The sequence below is a fragment of the Pteropus alecto genome, unplaced genomic scaffold (assembly GCF_000325575.1).
Source record: "Pteropus alecto unplaced genomic scaffold, ASM32557v1 scaffold251, whole genome shotgun sequence".
NCBI classification, from domain to species: domain Eukaryota; kingdom Metazoa; phylum Chordata; class Mammalia; order Chiroptera; family Pteropodidae; genus Pteropus; species Pteropus alecto.
Genome location: NW_006431048.1, coordinates 4,215,011 through 4,231,199, shown reverse-complemented (window position 1 = coordinate 4,231,199; position 16,189 = coordinate 4,215,011). Strand labels below are relative to the sequence as shown.

Here is a 16,189-nt window from a genome sequence, read left to right as displayed (position 1 = left end):
ACATTTCCACTGTGGGAAGAAGTGTTTTTATATATTAAAGTTCAGGCTTAGTTTCTACCATTGTTTTTCTTTTAGATAGGTTTGTAGTTCTATTTATCCTTCACAAATCTCTGCTTACACTTCTGTGCTGCATAATTTTAATTTTCTCAATCCTACTATAGGAGAGAAGCAATATCATTAAACCTTAATTGGACAAACACTTGAGTTATATTTTTAAAATATTATTTGCATAACTACAAATTTTAAAACATGATCTAGAAAACAAAGGTTGGATTGTGTACAAACACAAAAACAAAAACTCTTTCTAAACACACAAAAAATAAACCATGAAATGCCCAGGTTTTTTTTTCCACTAGCAGAAAAAAGGGCAGTTCATAATTATCTTGTATAGAGAATATACACCAGAAAGCAGCATTGGCCTCAAAGTGCAATGAGTCCTTTTAGTCCAGGGAAATAGATGCGGCTGAGTGGTGGTAGGTATTGCAATCACAGTTAAAACTCAATGCTCTATTAGGGTGATGTATTAGATTTTATTCCATGGCTTCAAAAAGGACTTGGGGCCAGGCCTTTAAAAGGCCTGTATGGCTGCCTCCTTTTGGTGAGCACCCCTTAGCTTCTATAAGGGTTTAGAAATAAAGTAGGCCAACTTTCTGAGGACTGCATTCTGCAGCTGTAGAAGAGAGCAGAAAGTGTGTTGTCACGGTGTTCATAAGAACTGTAGGAAAGGTTTTCATTTGCCCTTTTTTTTATGAACCTGTTATATTTGTTATCTATTTCGAACCAAGTGCAGACAAAAATAGCTCACAACTCTTACTGTATTTGGACTTACTTCCTGGTAGGCTTTCCTGCCAGATTAACTCTGAGCTGCCAGTGAATTTGGGGGTAGCATTTCATATACAGAACCTATGTCAAATACCTGTGACTGAGAGAAGAATCTTCTCATTCGCAAATTGCAAAAGGGTAACATCACTTTCTTTTAATGCACAGGTTCTGGTAAAAGATTTCTATACAAGATTTACAAAATGCTCTAAAAAATGTGTCAGCTAATTGTGCTTAGTCAAAACAATGTAATGCTTCAGTAAATAAGTCACTGTCTTAACTGGAGCACTCAAAGTTGCTTATGATTGTTTTCATATATATCTCTATATTATAAAACTCTGGAACCTGAATGGGATATATTTTACTGTATGTGTATACATATCCTACTAAGATTTATCTCAGCAATCTAAACCAGAATAGTTGGTATACATGACATCTCTGTTAAGTAGAACATTTTGCTTAAAATTTCAGCAAAGGCAGAAACCTTTTATACTCACTACAGTGAGCTAAAGTTTTGCCTATCTATCCATTCATTTTGGGATGCATAATTAAGATTTTATAACAGCTAATATTCTTGTTATCCTTGCCCCTCTTTTTTAATGCTTTCTATGACTGTCTGCTTCTTTATCTCTTCTGAATGACCCTCTGGAAAGCCCCTAGACTCGGGGTGATTTTACAGCTGCTCAGACCCTGAATAACCACTGTCGAGGTTTAAGAAGTACACCTCTTGATCCAGAGAACTGCATGGAGTAAAATAATGAACAAAATTATTTACAGACACATTCAGTCTTGCTTTGGTTCACACTGCACTTTCATGTGAAACCTCAAGGGCTGGGATGTGGCTATGTCCCTTGGTTTACCCGGTTGACGATATAGCTCTTGACATTGGGAATAGGCCGCACATCATTCTGATGCTTGCGACGTTCTATGAAGCATGCCAGGCGGGAGGTGTCCAGGGGGATCTTGGAGTAGCTGCCATTGTGGGGCTGCAGCCATGGATGCTGTAGGCAGGTGGCTGCTGTGGGCCGCCTCCGAAAGTCTTCCTGTAAGATCACATTGATGAAATCTCTGGCGGCATTGCTCACGCCACAGAAGTATTCATGGGGGAAGCTGAAGTCCACCCGGCATACATTGATACATGTCTCCTCTTTGCTCTCATCCAAGAAGGGGGAGACCCCACTCAGCATGACATATGTCAGAACCCCAATGCTCCAGATATCTGTGCCCAAGGACACAGGGATGCCTTGGATCACTTCTGGGGCGGCAAACTCAGGGTTCCCCAGCAGGTGGTGGATGTGGAAGTGACCCGAGATCTGGACAGCATCCTCCAAGTCGATGAGCTTCACTCGAGGCACTGGAATCCGCAGGTCAATGAGCAGGTTTTCAGGCTAAGGAGATCCAAAGAGGTGGGGAGAAGAGAAGGCAAATTCAGCTCTCTGTTTTGACTACCAGTAGGACTTCATTAGTTCTTACACAAGCCTGCTGTTCTTTGATAAAGCCTACAGTGTACGGGACACTCCTGATGCAAAGTGCATCAGTACAAGTAGGCTTCAAACTAAGCTAAACTCTGAGGTTGAGTGGTACTTCAGACAAGTTGTTTGACATTGAAAATCATGTCTTCTTAACTATTCCTTTTACAATGAATCAAGAAAAATAAATTATTCATTTTGAAGAACAGAGACTTGTTTCTGAGTACCTTGAAAAAAAACGACATTTATTGGCTTCCTTCTATAAAGTTAGTGGAAGTGGTTAAAGCTTGCCTACCTTCCCTCACCCCATATGTCATTGTGATTCTGGTATGCTCTCATCAATTTGTGAATAACACAATGAAATCGTGTAACCTCATTTCTGTTTAATATTCATAAGGATTCTAATCTAAGTAAATAAAATGAATTAGAATTTATATCCCTCGAGAATAATGACTAGCAGGTTGGACTTCACTATTTCCTGGCTAGGGTTGCTATTTCTTATTACCTTTATGTCCAAATGCGCAACCCTGCAATTGTGAAGGTACTGCAGAGCTTCCATGATGTCTCGAATATAGAAAGCTACTTTTTCTTCCATCAGCTCATCATGATTCATAAGGTAGTCTAAGAGCCGTCCATCATCCATCCTGCAAGTAGGAAGGAAAAATGTTTGTAAAGAAACAGAAAAATAACATACACACATCTGTAAGATCTCTCCTACTGCTTATTATAAGATCAATGTTGCAACACATACATATTTTAGAGAGTCTGAAGTTAGTATAATGTTCAGAACATACATACATACATACATACATACATACAAATGTGGTGTGCTTCAGGGAAGAAATCTGTATAACTTTGTTTACGATATATTCTGTTTATTAACTTTTAAAATTGTTCACAAGAAAACAGTTCTGACACTCCTTTAAGAGGTTTGGTTGAGACATAGAGAAAGGAGAGAGAGAGAGAGAGAGAGAGAGAGAGATGGGCAAATGGGGAGGGGTGAGTGGGAGGCAGAGAGAGAGAGAGAGAGAGAGAGAGAGAGAGAGAGAGAGAAAGAGAGACAGAGAGAGATGGGCAAATGGGGAGGAGGGAGGGAGAGGCAGAGAGAGTGTTATTTCAACAATATGCTGATTAACTAGAACCTGGTGGCTCCAAGCAGCCCTACATGTATTTTGAAAATTACTTTTATTTGTCAAGTTTTCGTTGGGGAAAAACAGCAGGCAAAGTTTGTCCTTGGCATTCTTGATCCCTTTCTGAATCTTTTGCCTTTTTAGCAACTTTCTAACCTTAAAAACTGTGACAGAATATGAGGAGCCAGTCTGACCTGGATTTGAATCCTACTTCTCCCATTTACAGGCTGGGGGCTTGGAGCAAGTCATCTAAATTCTCTGTGTTTTGGTTTCTTCATCTTTAAAGTGGGAATAATAATAACGACAGCAACAATATATACTTCTTCTGAGCATTGTGTAAGGATCAAGTGAGACAATGAGGCATTTACACATAATTGGTAGCAATAGTAAGCCTCAATAAATGGTAACTACTTTCAGGTACTCTGTGTCCTCTTTAGCAAGATGACCAGATACCAGGCAGTTATTCCCTAATGTGTATTGGGCTGTTCAAGGCACATCCCCAGGAAATGTCCAGGCAGAGCAGCTTGAGCAAGAGTCAGAAACTACTTTCAAGCACAGCTGAAACCCCCCACAGCCAAGTTTCCCTTCTCTAGTTGTTCCTTCCCATTGGTCTCCTGGTTTCTTCTGTCAAAGAGACAGGAGCAAAGGCTAGGACCAATGAGGGCCTCCTTCGCCTTCCTCTGACACTGCCGGGGACGGAGCAGGAGGAGGATTTGGGCTTTTTAAATGCATTTCCCTGGACTTCTTAGAGCACTTAAGGGAGAAATGAACAGTAGCAGTGCTCTGAGACACCAAAGTCTCGGCCACCAAGTTCACTCTTAGAGCTCTTGGATAATGCAGATGCTCCAGCCCCACCAGAGACTAGGGGGTCAGAACCTCAGTTGCCTGGTAGAGAAAAGCTCTACAAGCGATTTGGATAGCCACCAAAGTGGGGACCCACAGTCACGGCATAACCAAGATTCAACATAGAGTTTAGCTCAGGCACTACCTCTCCACAAATCTTCCCCGAACCTCACGTCCAATCAAGCACCTTTCAATGTTCTCACAGCAACTCTCTCCAAAATATGCATTTCTTTCTTAGCATTTACCATGCTGTACTGAAATCATTCATTTAGCTATTGGGCTTCCTCATTTGAGTTATAACTCCTCAGGAGCAAGAACTATATTTCTTATCTTTGCTCCTCCCACACAGGCCCAGGTCTGCACAGTTGTGGGCACTCAGTTGAGTGCTCAGTAAATGTTTGAGAAACCAGTTAAATCCAATTTTCATCTAATGAAATCCCTGTAACATCTCTGAGAAGTGGGAATAATTCTTCGGACTTCACAGGTGAGAACCCTGAGGCCCAGGAAGCCAAACACATGGTCTCAAATCACAGAGCTGGGATTAGATCCCATGAACGGCTACTTTCCAGTGCACTGTGGCAGCCTGGTACTCAATGCCTTCCCTTGGAATGGTGATTGGCAAGTCTGAAGGGCAAAGGTTCTGTTTTTGAAGTACTACTTTGGAACACAAGTGACCATACATTTTATCAGAACTCAAGTATAACATGTTGCTACTGGTAAATGAAGACCGATCATTGTCAACAGAATATGCCTTTTGAGTTAGGAAGCTCCCAGTTAGGTTTTGAAAGGCTGTTTGTAAGTGTATTTGTTAAGTCCAAAGTGACAATCTACCAGCCACTACACAGCTATATAAAGTTAAGTATAACAAAAGAATTACAAATACTAAGAGTTGGTTTTGTCTCCTCTTGTTTCTTTCCAACCAACTTAAAAATGTAGCCTAAGATGTTTGCATTTTGGCTTTTTTTTTCATCATAAATGAATTTATGGTAAGTTACTGCTTCAAAGGTCTCCATACACATACACATAGACTAACAAGCACAAGCACACAAGAGCAAGACTAAAATGATAGTTGAAAAGCTGTAAATGGAGGCAGTTCTCTACTGAACATAGGTTCGTGTGGGGCCGTATACAGCATCGGTCTTCAGTGAAAATGTCTGTCTTCTCTGCAGGTCCTCATCAGCACCAATCTGCTAACACTTCTATGAGGGCTCAATACTTCTGAAAAGACTTTCTTTAGTCTCTGTAAAATCTCTCTGAACCACAGAGCATGTTCTCTGTTCTTAGCTTGGGGTAGTAGTGAAGAGAATGTGACCTTGTTGCTTTATTTGAACTGTTCTGGGGCCAAGAACATGGTTGCCTGAGTCCCTCGAAAATCTGGAATGAATAGAGTATTTTGAAGATAAAGTTTCACCCTAAAAGAAATTTCTTGGGTGGTAGACTGGGGATGCTATGGCTGTGGGTTGATGCACAAACCCCTCTTTCATTTCAACTCTACCCTATGCCTATTGTCAATAAGCTTTTCCTAAACTCCTGCCTAGCCCCAAAGTCTGAAATAGAAAGAAAATGAAAATCGGAGTGAGAGAGATGTGGGTTCAAGTCTCAGCTTCTCCATTTCCTAGTTTTAAGGAGTTAGTTTTAAGGATCTTTCTTATCCTTAATTTTCTAATCTATAAAATGGGAATAACATTTTTATAAAGTGGACAAGAGAGTCCATGTTACATATAGCACTTTGTAAACCATAAGACACTGTATTAAATGTAACTGCCAACAAATAACCGAAAGAGCTGGGGACCACCTTAGAGAGATGACACCTGTACTTACAGTTCTAAAATCAGGATGTAGGATGTGGGAGACTCATAGGTGTCATGGAGAGTGATGTACTGTGGGTGCTGCAGGTGCTGGAGAAGGGCAGCCTCATGGGCAGCCTGCTCTTTTTTCTTCATTTTTTTGCTAACAAATTTCACAGCAACATCTTTGCGGGTAGCTTTGTGAATGCACTTCTTTACTATGGAGAAACGGCCTCTGGAAAACAAAAGGGAGAAAGGATTTTGTCAAGATTCACTAGTCAACTAGGTATTATTTTACTCAAGGATGTGTGATGTTTTATCTTAAGTAGTCAGATGGTAACATTTTACTAGGAATCCTATTTTCCTGTATAGTAGTGCCCTTTATCCATGGGGGATATATCCTAAGGCTCCCAGTGGATGCCGAAACCACAGATAGTATTGAACTCTATATATACTATATGTTTTTCCCTATACATACATACCTTTCCACTTGAAAGAAGCACTTTATGGTTGTTCCTTGGCATATTTGAATTGCCAGCATCACTATTCTTGAGCTTTGGGGCCATTATTAAGTGAAATAAGGGTTACTTGAGCACAAGCACTGTGATACCATGACAGTTGATCTGATAATCGAGTGACTAATGGGCAAGTAGCGTATATAGTGTGGATATGCTGGACAAAGGGATGCTTCATGTCCTGGGCGGGACAGAGCAGGATGGTGTGAGATTTTATCATGCTAGTCAGAATAGCATGCAATTTAAAACTTATGAAATGTTATTTCTGGGATTTTCCGTTACATATTTTTGGACCATGGTTGACCATGGGTAATTGAAAGTGTGGAAAACAAAACCACAGATAAGGAGGGACTATTGTATTTTTAATTATGTTACCATTCAGAAAACCAGTTTTACTTCCTTCGCATTTTAGGGTTCTTTGAGGTGCAAAAAATTAATAGCACTTTTTAGTTGATATATTTCTCTGTCATTTTGAACATCAACCACAGGTTCATTTTTCTTTTCTAAACAGAGTAAATTTCTATAAAATACAACAATAATAAAAGTAATAACAACATTAAAGAAGGAGGTATTCTACTTTATGATAATTTCAATAATATTTTTAAAGAGGCAATTTTTCATTTTATTTTATATATTATCTTTTATTATGGAAAATTTCTAATATACACAAAAATAGAGAGAATAGTACAATAAATGTTCTATGCAGCAAGCTTTAATAATTATCAACATTCTTCCAACCTTATTTCATCTATTCCTTTCCTGCTCCCTGATTTTTTTTTTTTTGGAGTGCAAAATCCATATATCATGTTATTTCATTTATAAATACTTCAGTTTGCATCTCTAATTGACAAGGACATTTAATAAATACATAACCACCATTCCATTTTTATATCTAACAAAATTTACTGCACCTAAAATAGATAGAATGGTTTCCAGACTCAACCGTAGCCCTGTGGAAGGTAGTAAGGAGTGAAATAGAAGGAGGAAACTGATCAGCAATGGAGGCAGAGAAAGGCAGAGTCAAGGAGGTGACAAGCCAGTGCCATGAAGGCTTGTCCAGAGTGTGCCTTAACCCATGAACAGAGAAGTAAATTGTCTGAAGAGCAGTTCATTTCTCTAGCAGAAACGTATATATCAGACAACCAGGGCCATGACTAAGATTTTCCAACTGACTCCTTGACCTGGCTGTCTGCCACCAACCAACTTTCCAATAATAATAATTTTTTCTGCTATAAATTTTCCCAAAAGAAGAGAATATGCTAATTAATAAAACAAGTATTAGGTAAATATTAATTGAATGCCTCTTATATACCAGATATCATTCTTGGCATAGTCAACAAGTATTTGGTCAAACTGGCAGTTCTATTTTACATCATAAATTAATAAATTGCTACTCTGGCTTTCAAAAGCACTCTCTTGTGAGTATGATTATTATAATCACTCCCTCCATAGGACTGAATGCTGAGGATAGAACTCCTGAACTTAGTGGTCATGTCAAGGTACTGTTATCTTATTTTTTTAAAAAAATTTGTGTTTATCAAAGTCGTGCATCCCCATGGTTTAAAAAGTCACTTAGTTATACAAGATTTCTTATTAAAAATAATAGTATCCCATCATCTCACCCATTTTTCCCCTCCAGAGGCAGTTTAATATACTGGTTTAATATATTTTAGCTGACAATTTTGGTATTTACTTCGATGACTCTAAATATAGTATGTTTTGTGTAGCTACTTCTTAATTTTTCAGTTTTAGTTATTATCTATTGACAACCCACTATGAAAGATGAGATTTTAGTCTCTTTCTTCCCTCTGTCTCTATTATATAGCCACTTGTCTCATCCCTGTCCTCCCGACAGAATTATATTGTAATCAATATTCAGTGTTTACATTATTGCAACTGTCAGTGCTATTCACAGCTGAACCTCTAGTAAACTATGAATATTTTTACTTTTTGTCATAGAATACATCCTTCAATCATTTCTGACAAAGAGTGCACGAGAAGTAAGTTGTTTGAGACCTGCATGTCTGAAATGTGCTTATTCCACCTGCGTACCTGATTGTTAGTTTGTCTGGGTATAATTCTAGATGGAAAAAATTTTCATTCACAATTTCGAAAGAATTATTCTATTGCTTTCTAACCTCTAGTGTGAATGACGACATCAACTGTCAATGTCCAAAGCATTATAATTCCCAACCCTTTATACATGACCTTTATAAAAATATTTAGCTTTCTCATCACTGAGATTTTCCCCATCACTGAGATTTCTCCCATGGGCCCCTTTTTGTGGTTCCTCTGGCCAGAAAGATGGGATTCCTTCAGAGTTTCAGCCTGCTGTAGCATCAGACAGTTCCACATGAATGCTCTTGGGGTAAAGCAGTGAGAGAAAGAGGGTGCAGGGGAAAAATAATTTCCCTGCTCTCTTCAGCTCAAAGGGACCTGCTTTGCCTTGCTTAAAAATTTTCTTTTACTTTTAGATTTAGTGATATCTCAGGAGGGAGTGTGATGGAGAAAGTTGGCTCACTTTTATGGTCCTGGCACAGATATCTTTCATGAGTCTCATGTAAGTATCTAAATGTTTTATTTCCATTCTGTTAACATACAGCATTTTTAAAGGATCTTCTAAAAACATGAGAACTACATTAGGGAGAGAGGAAAAGTTTTAGGCTGTTGGAGATGAGATTTTAAAAAAACCATTGATTGCTTTGAATGGATCAGAAAATTGATCTCCCCTTAGAGAAATATCAAAACATCCATCTCTTCTGGGTAAAACATGCCTTTGCCTGTGGCTATCAGCAGCAAATTTATGTCTTGAGGAGAAATACACTGGGGTATTCAGGTGATGCAACCAGTTTCACTTGCTCATAATTAGGGTTACAAACTAGCTTCACAAACTTCAATATGATGGAGCAAACTAGATTTCAATTACTATAGCTTATTTTTGACAAAAAAAATTGCTATGATGCAAAACAACATATGCTAGTAAACGAGCACAGGCTCGTTCAGAGTTAGGTAGCCCAGGATTTGAATCCTGGCTCTACTACTAGTTGTGGGACCTTGAAAAAGTACTTAACCCCTTTGAGCCTGAGTTTCTTTTATCGGAAATCTACTCAATGCAGAATTACATTGTAGAATATAATGATTAGATTAAGTGACTTCTGTATAATATCTGCGCAGTATCTGAAACACTATAGTTACTCAATAAACATCATCATCAACAGCACATAAATTTCCATTAGCTTTTTGGCTACACCAAGAAGAGAGGAAAGTAGAGCTAAAGTCGGTTTTTGGGAGGTGCTGTGATGAAAGGCAGCAATTGATATTGTGACTCCTGCCTAAAAAAAATGGGAATAACAAACATTTTGACTCTTTCCACAACCTCTGTCACAACCACTCCACTTAGGAAACTTTATGCTTCATTGAGAGAAATTAATCAGAGATGGAGAAGATGTTAATGGCCCATTGTTAGTGGTTGCTTTTAAATCCAGGATGGGTAGGTGACTTGTAAGATCTACTACCCACATTTTCTCACCTAGACCACCTGGAGACCAATGCATGCACAAGGATGAACCCCCTTTTTGTTCCTTTCCATCAACTATTTTGTGGGACAAACAATACATTTTTTCATTATTCCATTAAAAGTCATACTTTTATCCTTTTTATTTTTGAGGACACACTTTTCTAACAGAGAGAGAGAGAGGTGTTTGTGTGTATGTGTGTATAGGGGGGATTGGATTAGAAATGTCCATAAAACAATGTGCTTGACAAATGAACATATATAGAGACCTGTACCAAACAATTAGTGATTACACATTCTTCTAGGGAACACGTGGAACTTTTAACAAAAATTGACCACAAACTACACATAAAGCAAGTCTCAAAAATCAAAAATCACTATCATATACACCAAGTTCTTCAACCATAATGCAATTAAGTTAGAAATCAGCACCAAGATAATTTGTCAGTCTTATAAATATGCAAATTTTAAAACATTTCTATTACAATTAGATCAAAGAAAAATATTGTAGTTGAAGGAAAAATACTTAGAACTGAATGATAATGAAAATGCCATATATCAGAACAGGAGAGATGTAGAAAAAAATTGTACTTTGAAGAAAAAGTTGAGCCTTAAATTCTTTTTTTTCTTAGATTTTATTTTATTTTATTTTATTTATTTTATTTTTTACGCCTACAGCACCTGGTCTTCCTAGGTGTTCTCCCATCCAAGTACTAACCGGGACCCTGTTTAGCTCTCGAGATCAGACAAGATTGGGTACGGTCAGGATGGGATGGCCATAGATCAGCCTTAAATTCTTATATTAGAAAAGAAGAAAGGCTGAAAGTTGATGAGTGAAGGCTTTAAGAAGTTAGAAAAAGATCAATAGGAAACACACATAAGTATTCTAATTTTTTCTTACTATGGAGAGATTGCATTTAGTTAAATAAACAAATGACAACAAAAGCGAGCCATTATTCTGATGTGCTGTTGTTAAGTGTTCATGAATGAAGGATTAGAGTACTGACTGAGTCATTACCTTCCAATTTCATTCAGCTCAGTATAAGCCGAATCAAAATTTTCCTTCCAAGAAATGGTGGCACCATCAGCAGCAGCATCTTTGGAAGACAGAGAATCCATTCATAATATCGAGGAAGTCATATAAGAAAAACAAAAAGGTTAACAGAAAAACTGCAGCATTACCCCAAAGCAAATCTTATGACTAAATATGGAGTCTAACTCAGTGGGAAAATGCCATGATTCTCTGAAATGTTCTTTTTAAAAATATCATCCAAGAGGAAACTGACATGACAGAGTCTGTCCCTGCACCACCTACATCAACAAAGGAAGACTCGGAACGATCAGGAATGTGACTTCTGGATATTTTAAAATAAATATTTGGTAGAAAAAAATAAAAAAGGAGAGAGAGAAAACCACATCGAAGGCCCAGATAAGCCAGTGAGAATCAGGACTGTTGGGAGGATGCTGCAGAGAAGTTAGGGGAAGAGTTATAAGGCCAAGAAAGGAGGAAAGGAAAGCAATGCGCTCAAATATTCTAAAAACTGCTTTCTTACTCCACTGTTCTGAGTGTATTCAGTTTATTGAATGATTTAGCTTAATCCAAAACACATGCCTGAGTAGAATCTTTGCAGCATTACCTTGTACAGCGTGTTAATTCCATGGCAATGATTTACACACACACACACACACACACACACACACACACACACAGACGAACACACACAGACGAACACGCACACTAATATCTATTTGTGTTGTCTCTGGGGACCAATGCTCACAAGAAGCAAAACGTGAGCAGCAGTCAGTCCCTAAGCAGGATTTAAGTCCGTGGCTTGGGAGGAGAGGACCAAGTCTGCAGCACAGCTCCTCAGGCTGCCCAGAGCACAGCTCAGCTGAGGCTGAAGATGCGTTATCCAACACTGAAATCTGAGGAAACAGATTCAGGGCCAAGGATTCCTGTGAATCACAGGCCCAGGGGAACAAAGCCATTGGGAGGGAGATGAGCTGATGGGGACAAGGCTGGGAATGTTTCAGGCTTCAGCTAGTGGTGGGGCTGTAGCCTAAGGCCCTAGGGTGTTTCTGGAGGCCCTCTGGAGACTCCTGGGCTCCCTTAACCCAAAGAGACAGAGGCTCACTGTTTTTTAAGTAGTCACCTCCCCTGTGTGCCCCATCCCCGCCACCACACACACACACACACACACACACACACACACGCACACACACACACACACACACACACACAGTCACACACACAGTCTACTCCTCCGCACCGCCCCAAACCTCACTCCTGGGAGATTTCTTTAGGCTAACAAGTCTCCTCTTTGAAAATGTCCCTGAGACCAAGGTGGTTTGGTGAGAGAGTAAATGGGTGGGCAAAATAAGAGCCACGTTTCTAAAATACTCCTGTGTAGCTAGTTATATGTATATTGTAGTTAATTATTCAACACATTTACATAAAAATACATCCACATTGAGAAAAGATATTCTGGGAGGGCTGGGGATGGGGAAATAATCAAATATTCATTTTGAGTCAAGTCCTTCAACCGGTTGCTTTCCTCTTTCCATGTTAAATTGGTGAGTGGGGCTGTCCCTAATGCTGTGAGGTACACTTATGCCTGGCAAGGGTTCCCAGGGGAGAGGGAGTCTGGTGTTCCTGTCTCAGAAGAGGGGCAGATAGCATCCATGTGACTTATGACATCTGTCTGCCCCTCTCTGTTCCTGGAGACACACACGGGTGCCTGGGACAGGCCCAGGGTAGACAAATACAACTTTTGTTCCAAGACACTTGAAATCACACTTCAAGGAAACACTCTTTACCGGGCCTGTGAAATGTTACTTGACTGAAGCCAACAAGCAAATCCAGGTCATCCCCTGCATGGTGGCCTGACATACCAACGAACAGACAGTACCAGCAAGTGTGTGACATTTGGCCGGATGCCTTGTCTTCACCCTCCGGGGTCCTGGGCATGACTGGGACTCACCGTATTCTGGAAGTCGCACAAACTCTGATGGCTCGCTGGGAAGACTGATCCCCCAGGGGTTACTGGCACTGACTCTGAACTGATAAGGACTCCCAGGACTGAGGTCTTCGATGACGAGGTAAGTGTCCAAGGTCGAAGCTACCGACTGCTGCCAGGTCTGGGAACCTAGTGCACAATTTCAGAGGAGAGGGAAGGAGAGAAAGCCAGAGGGACATTGTTCTAAAGACCTTCGGCAAACAAAAAAAGGAAAATTGATACATTCCATTCAAAGGACAGTTGTGGTCACTGTGTTGTTGGGCTCTGAAAGCCTGCAGGCCAACTGTGGCAGGTTTGGCTTCAATTTCCTATATGACTGAATATATCATGAGGGGTGTGGAAGCAGTTGGCCTATTGATTCTGTTCATTTCAAATGTGCATATGTGAGGGTGGAAAGATATAATCATATAGAATTTACGGAGGAACACGAGGCAAATTTTTAATAAGGCCAGTAAAAAATGTGAATTCATAACAAAATGAAAAAATATGCATTTGGAAATTGAAATAAAATAGAAATGAACATGTATTGAGCACTTCATGTGTATACAATACCGGGGGAGGCATAATTGTCTCATTTAACTTTCTCACTTAAATCCACAGAAACTGCGTTATGTCAGGAGCATTAATCTCACTTTACAGATGAAACTGAGACTCAGAAAGACTAAACGATTTCTCCACGAGAACTTAGTTGATTAAGATGAACTATGAGCTGAGTAATGTTGAAGTGAATAAGGATTTTGTGAAATATGTCTGTCAGCTCAGCATTAATAACTTTGTGCTGAGTTGGGAGACACAACAGCCTAAGAAAGACACAGAAATAAATAGCTTTATAATTACATAGGGCCTGTTTAATAGAAGAAAGATGAGTTAAAGTAATAAGAGTAATGGAAAGTAGAGTAAAACAAATGATTTTGGTTCTGGGTGAAAGCAGTCACTTTCAGTTCTATTGAAATTTATCATACGGTTCAGAGATCCTTTTTTTTAAACAAATTAGAGCTACCTGGCAGCTTCGTATTTTAGCTAATTCTTCTTGATAAGTAGGTGCCAATCTCGATTGTTTCCAACTACTGAAGAAATATATGTACTCTCATGTACACATAGCATGTAAATGTAACAAATTAAAAAACTGAACAATTTTTAAAAGTTTATCTCTAGAGCGATCTCTAAATTTTATCTGGGGGGAGGGCTAAAGCTCTGCTCCTGCTCCCTTAGTATTATTCTGGGAGAAAGACCTCAAATTAGCAGAATAGAAACCTGGTTTCTAGTGCCATCTCTGCCCCTTACTAACTCCAGTTTTGTGCACCTTAACTTTCTTTAGGCCTTAGCCCCCTCATCTGTATATTGTCCTTGTCTGGCTCACGGGGCCCCTTAAGTAGGGAAGTGCCTATGAAGGCACTTTGAAACCTGCCACAAGTCTTTATTGTTTGGGTAAAATCTACTGCTCTATGTGTGAGATCAGATGGTGCTGCAGTCTGGCGCTGAGGCCTGAGTTGGAAGACACCAGACGGAACAGCTGATGAAAGGCACGGGGGCTAATAGCTTTATGACCCTGCTGGTCCTCCTTATGAGGAAGAGAAGACAGAAACAGATGGCATACCTTCCTCTCTGTACTCCACGGTATAACCAGAAATGGTGCAGTTTCCTGTGCTGGATGGGGGCAGCCAGCGGAGAATTACGGAGGTGCAGCTTCTCTCCTGTGCAATGGGGCGGTTAGGGGCCGCTGGAACACCTTCGAGGACAGAAATTAGGGTCAAGTGCTATTTCTGCAGAACTTGGCATTTTACACCAAGGTTGCATATCACCTAGAAAATGTTACCTAACCTGAGTCTCAAATTTTTCCTATAACCTTCTCCACCAAGTGCATTACATTTCTCCAGGACGGAGGGAGACCTGGGAGATACACCTTGCTGTTGGAAGTTCTTTCTTGGGCTGAATACTGCACACAGGAGACACAGCTTGGTCAGGGAACTGCGCAGGAGGTATACGGTAGGCCACAGACAGCTCTTAGCAAAAATTCTCTCTCTTCTCATGTGATAGAACTTTCCTTTGGAATTTTCACAATAGAACATTTCTTCCCCAGGTCTCAGGAAGCCTTTGTAATATCCCCTTAAAATGTTTGAGTAACACAAAATCATAGAGACAGAAGGAGGGATGGTGGTTGGCAGGGCTTGGGGGCGGGGGCAGGAGGAATGGAGAGTTGTTCAGTGGGTACCGAGTTTCAGTTTTGCAAGAGGAAGGGTCCTGGAGACTGGCTGCACAGCAGTGTGAACATACTTAACACTACCAAATGCACACTTAAAATTGTTTGAGATGGCAAATTTTATGCTACGTGTATCTTACCACATTACAAAATAAATATTGAAGAAGGTATACAAATCGTTTAACAAAAAGAGACTGTACCTTGCACTTTCACCGTAGCAGACGTTGATGTGGTCCCATGGTCATTTGTTGCGATGCAGGTATAAATCCCACTGTCTTGGGGCATCAGATTGCAGATCTTCAGGGTGATTTCTCCAGAATCACTAGAGACACAGAAAGGCTGCCCTTCAGACTCCAGGAATGAGACAATTGACTGGGAAAGGGTTGGCACATGCTGTGCTAAGCTGAATCCTCAGGCCCGAGGTCTAGTCTCAGCTCTGTTACACACCTCGGGTGGTTACCTTGCCTCTATATTTCTATCCTCTTATGAGGGAAAAAATTCATGCCATGCCCATCTCCCAAGTTTGTTGTATATGAAAAACAGAGATAGAAAAAGTATAAAATGAGATAAAAATCAGAACAAGTTTTCAAATATATAAAGTCCTTCCTGTACAAGTATTTGTCTATATCTACCCATATTACTTTGTCCTAAAATATTTTCAGTCTCACGGGTCAATAACGAATGGTACAAAAAACCCAAGAAGACTAAAAAGAATGAAAACGTTCAAGTATTTCAAATTCTACATGTGGAACTCTCAAAATAATTAAGTGAATTAAATAAACAGAAATTCCTTCACTAAATGGTAACTTTCCCAGCATTCCCAATCTGGGGTCCAGGATATCACAAGGGAAAAACTGCTCTGAAAGGGTTAAACAAGGAAGTCACTCAGCCCCAC

General features: G+C 39.8%; 1 protein-coding gene across 3 annotated transcripts in view; it reads right to left on the bottom strand.

Moving 5' to 3' along the window:
• Positions 1-419: 419 nt before the first annotated feature.
• LOC112469025 (kalirin-like) overlaps positions 420-16,189 on the bottom strand; it is a 102,343-nt gene continuing 86,573 nt past the window's right edge. For all 3 annotated transcript variants that reach the window (XM_025052132.1, XM_025052134.1, XM_025052133.1), the window contains exons 19-25: positions 15,495-15,616; positions 14,692-14,823; positions 13,059-13,223; positions 11,096-11,174; positions 6,083-6,283; positions 2,794-2,932; positions 420-2,207 (exon numbers count right to left, since the gene is read on the bottom strand). In XM_025052132.1, coding sequence (XP_024907900.1) covers positions 1,662-2,207; positions 2,794-2,932; positions 6,083-6,283; positions 11,096-11,174; positions 13,059-13,223; positions 14,692-14,823; positions 15,495-15,616 — 1,384 coding nt within the window. In that variant the 3' untranslated portion in view covers positions 420-1,661. The remainder of the gene's footprint in view (positions 2,208-2,793; positions 2,933-6,082; positions 6,284-11,095; positions 11,175-13,058; positions 13,224-14,691; positions 14,824-15,494; positions 15,617-16,189) is intronic.